The sequence below is a fragment of the Teleopsis dalmanni genome, chromosome 1 (assembly GCF_002237135.1).
Source record: "Teleopsis dalmanni isolate 2A chromosome 1, ASM223713v2, whole genome shotgun sequence".
Lineage (NCBI taxonomy): Eukaryota > Metazoa > Arthropoda > Insecta > Diptera > Diopsidae > Teleopsis > Teleopsis dalmanni.
In genome coordinates this window covers 181,133,849-181,142,634 of record NC_051846.1, presented here as the reverse complement: position 1 = coordinate 181,142,634, position 8,786 = coordinate 181,133,849, and the positions used below count along the sequence as shown (strand labels likewise).

The window sequence follows — 8,786 nt, the reverse complement described above, 5'->3', positions numbered from 1 at the left end:
GAGACAACATTACTGCAGTGCTAATTAGTGACTTTAATTTGAGTGATTCTTCCGAAGCCAAAAGTTCAGACTCTGTTCCTACTCTTAATGTATTGAATACTAATCAAAACTTTGCTGAATTCGATAATACCAATACTGTAAATGAAAGTTTTAAAATTAGTATGACTCCTCAAACATGCAATTCCACTAAATTATCTGAAGAAGGTTGTTTCTGTGAATTCATTCATATTAGACCTAATTTTAACAAGAATATTTTTAGATAAGACAGTAAAAATCTGCGGTCTAGATGATAATAATGATCTTGATCGTGTTATGGGCAAAAGTCAATATCAACCGGAATTTAGTTCTGCTTGTGCTGGTGAAGAGATTCTTAATTCTATCAATGCTGAATGCTCTTTACGTGAAGGGGAAATTAATCCTACAATTTGTGGACATATTTCGAATTATTTCCGTAAGAAAAGATCTTTATTTAAACTAGTCGCTTATTTAGATGGTGTTTATCGCAGACGTTTGTCTGATGTTAATACTTTGTCAGAAAACAATGTGGAACTAGAAATTAATATGTACAAGAGTTGGATCTCGTCGTTAGAAAAATTGACGGACGCTATATTCCGGAACTTAAAGCAATTTCGCTTAGATTTGGTTCATCAATTGGCACACGAATTATTACGTGTGGAAGGGAAGAAACAAGAACAGGAAATAATACGAAAATGTATACGGGATACTGCTAAACTCAATAAAATCTATGCAGAAGTACAAACTACAGGTCAATGGCGTGTCGATTTTGATTTTGAGACTTCTGATAAGAACGATCTTTTGGATCCTACTAAAGAATGTAAATTTGAGAATTTATTCTAAATTATATCAAATTTACTGATACCGACTTATTAGTCATTAACAAATTTTGCTTTATATATATTTATAATCGATGTAATAAAAAATAATTTTATCATATATTTCAATAATATGAAGTTTCTATTATCGTTTGTGATGATTACCCAAATTTTCTTACTTTTATTTAGTAACTAAATATATGAATATATGAAATATTAAACATTCCGGAACACACGATTTTACATTTTTTTTAGTGCAAAACAGTCTCAGACCCAATACCCAATATGGTATATTAAAAAGTCGGTTCTGTACACAGAAAAACATATTTTTAACCATAATTTTGTTGAGTACCATAACTTTTTCTAAAGGTTATGGCATCTTTTAAGTTATCTTATGATCTAAGGATTATATATTAAAGTCCCTACAGTTTACTGTTTTTTTACAATAGTGCGCCTGTACTCCAGCTGTTCTTATTGTGAAAGTCATCATAATCTTTAAGATTTATTGGAAAGTTGCTTAGGCTAACATCAAGAGGGTATGATTTTTTACTAGGTATGACTAACAAGACTGAAATACAATCGAACCACAACTCCAGTTGTTATTATTAGAAGGGACATCATAATCTTTGAGATGTGTTGGAAAGTATTAGATACCCTATACGTGTATAGGGTATAGGTTTTGATAAGGTATGTTATCTAACAAGCCTTAAAATATTTATCAGTTCAATATAAGATTCTGCTCAATGAAAGGAGTTTATAGATACTGGAGTAATTGTCTGGTAATGGCAGTTAAGGTCGGTAAAATCCATACTCTACATTTAATAGAATCTATAGATAATGATATTTTTTAGTTGTATTATTAAAAGTTGATAGTTAACGGCAGAATCTGCATTCAAAAAGCCAGCGATTAATCTGAGTACAGACATCAGACATCAAATCCGCGGAAGATGTTTACATTATGCCAAATAAACCGCGCAGTTAGTCTTAAGGCTTCAGAGTTGGTTCAAGCCTGCTAAAACAGTTAGTAATCGATGTAACTTTGTGCTAAAGCAGTGTGACAAATAAATATAAAAAAATTTACTGTATCTTCTTTCGCAAACCGTTCCGTTGGCACTGAATACTTTAAATATCCTGATGATTGTTAGTTTATTCGTAGTAGGCAATTCATATGTAAGATTTTTTTCAGTTTCCGTTTTTTATGCCCGTGATTATTGAGATTAAATAGCTACCTGTTTACTAGAATAGATAATACTTTATTATTAGCAGTTTTTATTGTCTTTTTAACCCTTTTATTATGTATATTTCATATACAAGTACTTTTACCTGGTAAATATCGGGAAGATTTCCTATTAGAATAATTATGTAGCACCTAATTAAATTAGGCAATGGACTCTGTCCACAAAAAAGTTTTTAGCCATATTTTCACAACTCTATAAGTAAAAATATATTTCACTGTGACCAAAAGGTTTTGAAATTAAACAGTTGTGAGAAGATCACAGTAGTAACTTTTTAATAAATATATATATATATTACACAAAAATTACTAAATGAAATCGAGTTCGTTCATTATATTGCCAATGTCATAAAAAGTAATTTTTTAAAAAAAATATTTTGAAAATTAATTGCTTCTAATTGCGCTAATTATTAATTTTTTTAATTTTAATAATATATTAAAGGCATTCATTTCCACACCACCTTTGAGGTAGAATGCATGGAGCGTTTTTTTTTACATGGTGTCCCCTTTAGGCCTAATCCATGAAATTGCGATTAAAACTTAAGACTAGATAAGTATAAGAGCAACATTATAGATTAATTTTGTTTTGCTTAAGGCTATATATTATAACAGTAGATGTGTATATATTACTGCTGCATGTTGGAATGTTCCCTACACCCACCACCCTCCTGAAATTAAAAGAAAAAAGGTCTTTATTCAGTTTAAAGCGATATTCAAAAAAAAATTGTTGAAATAAATTACTTTTTGAAAATAAGAAAATAGGTGGTTCTCAAATATACTTTATATATATAGCAATATATATTTTTTGAATAGTTTAAACTTTGTCATACCCTAATTAGTTAATCCGTTAAGCTAACTTATTCAATGTATGTGTAATAAATTAAGCATGGACGTCTATATCTTCCTCATCTGAATAGAAAACAAAGTCTTCGTCATCGGACATATCTTTAATTTCGTGATCAGTTAAAGCCGTATAACCTTCCTGAATGCAAAATAATAATAAATATATATAAAGAAAATTTAGATATCAAAAATATTTTCTGAAACAGAAATAATTACGGGAGTCACTTTAAACAAGTTTCTGCAGTCTGGACAAAATGGAGTCCGGCCCTTTTGTTGTAGATAGCTCACAAATATTTCGATACATGCTTTGCAATAGTTATGGGTGCATGGTAAAGTTGTAGAATTCTTCATTTCTGCACGGCATATTGTACATTCGATATCCATATTTTAGACTTGATTGCTAATAAAAATTATTACAGAAAATACAGGAATAAAAGTCTCAAGTAGTGAATTATTTCAAAACTTATGTGTAATAAAATTTTTTTAATTTGAAATATAATTGTTAAATTTATTACTCAAAAAATACAAAACCTACTAAGTTCAAAAATAATTTAAATATATTTTGACAATAATACTTTTAAAGTTTAAAACTAAAGACATTGTATATACGATGTTTATAATATTATTATTAAATATAGTACAGTACATTATATATATGAGATTTACTCAACGTATTTAAAAAGCCCTTAAGTTTGTGAACTAAAATATTTTTTTACTGGCTAATTGTAGTATTGTAAAATGTCTACAGATAACATTTGCATGTTTGGTAATAATGATGTATTACATACTTAATATCAAACAATGTATCGAAACAGAAGCATGGTGAACAAATCAAACCCGAGAAAATTCTTTTTTAAATTATAAACCACAAAATAGATAAGCCAATATATTAGTTTTGAAACTTCCCCTTCCTCTTCTTCTTTATTCCCCTTTTTTTCGCTCTCTCTTACTCTCTCTCTCTCTTTCTCGTGTTTTCAGATGAGACATAACTTTAAGAAGTATTTTCTAACAGCGGATTTTTCAAAACAGCATGATTTTTAGAAAGAATTGTAAAATCTATCCTTTTGAGCAAGAAGGAAGGAATTTAAAGGGAAAGTGCTTCAGTTGAAAATGTTTATCTGTATATTTGTATCCAAGTTTAATTCTTTGAAACCTCAGTTTTGTAATTTTAATCCATTATCGTAGAAGAATTAGATGACTTTGAAAACACAGGCGTCATAGATACAGGCAGTATTAAATCAGTCTTAATCAGTTGAAATATAAGAACAAATTTGAAAAAAATAAAAGCTCTTTTAAGTATATATTTATTAGCTTAATTAGTTAGTTATCAGAAAAATTTATTAGTTAAATTTGTTAATTAGTCTTTAATTGAAGTAAATAATCATTAATAAATTCAATTATTATTTAGCAATTAAATATTTATTATTTATTTAAAAATTCATTAATTAATTAACTAACTAAAGTATGCAATAAACTAAAATAATTAATAAATTATTTGAATTAATTAAATTAAAGTAAATATAATTAATCACTTAGTAATTTAATAAATCAGATTGAATAGATTTTAATTTTTAATTATTAATTATACTAATAATTGATTTATTTTAATTAACTATTTTAATTAATTTAATTAATTTAAATTGTTTTAATAAATAAATTATAATTTCAATAATGTCATGGGTATACCTATACATACATATTTCAGATTTTTGAGTATGTATGTATGTATCAAAAACGTTTTAATCAAAAAAGTTCGTTTTAAATAAATAATATAAATATTATTTAATTAAAATTATACAATTAATTAAAATAACGTTAAAGTATTTTTCTTGTTGTAGTTCACTACTTTTTGAAACCTCTTTACCAAATGCTAATATCATAATAAAGTTAAAAATTTATAAAGTAAATATTATTTACTTGTTGATATTTAATTATCTGATTTAAATATAGAGTAACTTGAATTAATTTTCTCAAATATCTGTACATCTGTACACTAATCACTACCAATTAACATTTAAACAAAGTACGATGCTTACTCTAAATTATAAAGAAATATGTATCAAATTTTATTCTTTATGGATTCATAATTTTATTCAATGTACAGACTCTTTCATTTGTAAAGTACATATTTTAATATAAAAATTAAAATACATTTTAATAAATAAATAAAAAATATCTCATGACAAATGAAAATATTATGCTTCCTTGCGGCGTCATAATTTCATAATCCATTACCAGGTTAAATAGGAGCATTCCAGAGTGCACAAATACGAGTATCTATCCGGGTACATTTGGAAGAACGGATTTATTATACATTTGTATTTATATATTTGTGTATATATAAATAGAAAAAACACATAAAAAACACACAAAAAAAAAAACAATACAAAGCCATATTCCCTACAGAACACCTATGGAGTAAATTAGACTGATTATGGTAAATAATGATGAAAAATAAAGTAGAAAAAAAGTCGCTGGAAAAACAGGGAATAAAAATTGCGCTATTTACCTGCAAGTAAAAATTGCTTAATATTAAAAGAAAAAATAAATACAAAACGACTAATAAGAACGTTTACTTTTACCACATAAAAAATAGCTGGGGAAAAAATCAAAATGTGAGTTTATTTGTACTTGTACCGGTACTGGTACTCGTACATGGAAATCGGTGGTAAAAAATTGTGGCATAAAAAAGTAACGCAAACAAGAAGTCATGCGGTGTACAAATCCAAACACACGAAGCCCACATGCATACGCAGCTACACGTATGGCTAACTCGGTGAGGTACAGATAAATATGGAGAGAAATATATACATATGTATATGCGGTGCTATGATACCCAGGGGTGTCAACTGGGTGTAATGTGGCAATTAAATAAAACGCGGTCTGGGTTAAAAAATAGCAGCGGATTTCAGCAAAATGTTGTGTTTACTATGCATATTTGTTGCTTCGCTTTAGTGGAGTTAAATAAGCATGGCGGTGTGCATTTGCTAACAGATACTAAAACCGACTAAATATGTAAAATATTAGCTAAAATACAAAAAGGCTAAAAAGACAAAAAAACAAAAAAATTGGAAGAGTCACGTTAGCACGCGCTTAGAGATTGCATTAGTTTCAGCGGGGATGCATAAATTTAATAAACTCATGTAGTTTTATGTACTTCGAAGTGCAAGGATAACGAGACACATCCCTGGCAATAATTGTGAATTAATATGAATTTAAAATGGTAGCAAGTTACACGCAACAAACGTTAAGGAGAAGTGTTAAGATAATTTTATATCACTAATACGAGCATATTCAGTGGCACCAATCAACTAAAAAAACTTTATTGAAGGCTTTATAAACTCCTAAATTATCAAGCTGTTTTTAAATATACAATTATATATTATAATATTATCTAAATACCTAATGATATATCTAGTACTGTCATTAAAAAACTACAAATTCTTTCTTCTTTGTTTTCACTATAATATGTTAGACACCGTGCCTGTTTTAGTTGTGCAGTCATTGTGCCTACAATAGATAATAATGCTTTAGTATTATTGTAAAAGTAAAGCATATATAACATATAAGCATATATACTATAATAATAATACTTTGAATAATAAGACTAAAGACAGCTGTAGGGCAGCAAAAAAAAAAAATTAATATAAAATAAATAAAAATGTTTGTTGTTGCAATTTAGTACTATTCGAAACCCCCATACAGCTATCCTTATTATTGCCAAGTAGTTATTGTTAATGCTTTAAAAAATATTAGTTGGTTTATAAGTTTGTATTTAATAGTAGGATAACAAATGACAGACTTAAAATTTTAGATCTTGAAATTTAAAGCAATGTGTTTTTTCAGGGATGCACACATCTTTATCACTGCTTTGTATACATGCTCGTATACTCAGGTATACGCTTCTTCATATTATATCTTAGTTCCAAATGCTTACGGAACTTTCGTTTTACTACTGAACAATTGATTTAAGAAAGAATAGAACAATAAGTTCAGATAGTAGAGACACTTGATTGACGACTAGAGAGATTTTTTCGTGAATTGACTATTCAATGACTTAATATATTAATTATATTTTATAATTATTTTCAAAATGTGTTCAAGAACTATAAAAATTTTCAATCCAATATTCGTACAGCTAAAGAAATTGTCAGCATATCTGAAAGAAATCAGATATATGTGCATATAGTTTTGAATTTTAGACTTAGTAATGTATTAAATGTGGCATAATGTAATGTATTGTAAAGATTCTTGACTTACTGAACATTTAGGTTACTTTAGGTTATGTTAGTTTATAGCGACGATCCCAAGGGAATCCATTTAGGTCTATTGGTCTGCTGTATTGCCGTATTAATGAGAAACTCTAGGTTTTAGACCATCTGAACATGTAATTCTTGTTCAAATTCAAATATATCAAACATTAAACATTTTTATCTTAAATTTGTATTAAATACGAAACTTACAATATCCTTAGCTCCTTTTAAATTCCATTTTTATGGATAGTATTTTATTTAAATTACAAAAAGGCGTGTAAAAATTCAACTTACAATATTAAGTCGCCGTTACAAGCAATTTTTTGTGAACTCAATTGTATACCAAAGGATTAATTTTATTTTTGTATTTCCAATAACGCCTCACGATCGCTTCAGTGCATATCTTCCATGTCTTGTTTGGAATGGTATACGATCACTTCAGTTTATCTCTTCCATGTCTTATTTGGAATGGTATATTTTGCTGTCGTGAGAATTGAAAACTTGATAATATTTAAGTGATAAGTGATGTTTTTTTAAAAGTCTCTCGAGAACATAACCCAGCTATGTGGTTATATTTTGGGTTAATATGCATAATTGGTGTTTGGTATTGTAGTAGCTCAAAATACTCGTAAGATGCTTCTTCTTAAAACTTGTTCTTAACTAAATCCGTTTACTTTCGAGTAGCTGATTAGTCAGTGCGTTACTTCAATATAATTTTTATGTGTTCAATGTTTAATATTTAAATATGATATTTAAAAGCTTAAACTACTCAAGTATACTATTTTGCAAAAATTTTCAGGAAAAATGTGTATGTATTTACAAACTTCATCTTTTTTCATTAAATTTTCTAATTAATGTTATTAAACGTTTAATACTTTAAGATTTAAAACAATCAATAATTTAAATTTTATATTAACTTATTATAACAATAACTGGTACTTACCAAGTTACTAAGTAAATATTATGCACTTAAAGATACTGAACAACTTTTAAGATGTGCTCAACAATTATATTTGGAAACACTCTAGCATTTGAAGTCATTTTTAGCAATTTGATGAAATGTTATTCATTTAAATTAGCATAAAGCAAACAATTCATAGGCACTATTAGAGGCATCAGCATAGCAATTAATGCAATAAATAGATACATTTTGCTGTGGCAAATAACTCAATGGGGAGAAATTATCAACAGCACTTCGGAGACATTAAGAAATGCGTGATGTTTATTCAAGAAATTCTCTAGCACAAACGTCAACACAGACGCTTCATCGGAGTAGGCAAAACTTAGATACAAAATGCTAATTGTGAATCATCACCTACAACAACAATAACAATAACAATGGGAGCAGAAATTCATGATGATTCCCAACGAAAAAGTCAACAACAATTTTCGCATTAGTAGTAAAAATATAGAGGGTAGCGTTTATAGCAGCAGACGAAAAATTTTCCAAAAAGTATCTTATATATATATATATATATATATATATATATATATATATTAGATGTAAAAAAATATCTCAGTAACATCTTGATAAAATATTTTATAATATATACAATATTATAAGCAATGAGTTAAGGAACATCAAGTTGGACTTAAACGGGGTAGCAGTAATTGGGTTAAAAT

At 27.7% G+C, this 8,786-nt stretch overlaps 2 protein-coding genes across 2 annotated transcripts; one reads left to right on the top strand and one right to left on the bottom strand.

Annotated features, from left to right (window-relative positions):
* The first annotated feature begins 6 nt into the window (after positions 1-6).
* LOC119671563 lies at positions 7-922 on the top strand. The gene is made up of 2 exons (XM_038082258.1): positions 7-204; positions 260-922. The coding sequence occupies exons 1-2, from the start codon at positions 162-164 to the stop codon at positions 856-858; spliced, it is 642 nt and encodes a 213-aa protein (XP_037938186.1). The 5' UTR covers positions 7-161; the 3' UTR covers positions 859-922.
* Positions 923-2,568: 1,646 nt separating this feature from the next.
* Positions 2,569-3,378, bottom strand: LOC119671552 (tripartite motif-containing protein 59-like). Its single transcript, XM_038082248.1, has 3 exons — positions 3,127-3,378; positions 2,898-3,049; positions 2,569-2,735 (listed from the first exon to the last, which is right to left on the bottom strand). Exons 1-2 carry the CDS (start codon positions 3,292-3,294, stop codon positions 2,948-2,950), a joined length of 270 nt encoding a protein of 89 aa, XP_037938176.1. The 5' UTR covers positions 3,295-3,378; the 3' UTR covers positions 2,569-2,735; positions 2,898-2,947.
* Positions 3,379-8,786: the final 5,408 nt, after the last annotated feature.

What these genes read in the sequence shown, in the direction of transcription:
- LOC119671563 (XM_038082258.1), top strand. Translation starts at nt 162, where the DNA reads ATGACTCCTCAAACATGCAATTCCACTAAATTATCTGAAGAAG. An exon ending in CACTAAATTATCTGAAGAAG is followed by an intron (nt 205 to 259) that starts GTTGTTTCTGTG and finishes GAATATTTTTAG; the next exon opens with ATAAGACAGTAAAAATCTGC.
- LOC119671552 (XM_038082248.1), bottom strand. Translation starts at nt 3,294, where the DNA reads ATGGATATCGAATGTACAATATGCCGTGCAGAAATGAAGAATTCTACA. An exon ending in ACTTGTTTAAAGTGACTCCC is followed by an intron (nt 3,050 to 3,126) that starts GTAATTATTTCT and finishes TTTTGCATTCAG; the next exon opens with GAAGGTTATACGGCTTTAAC.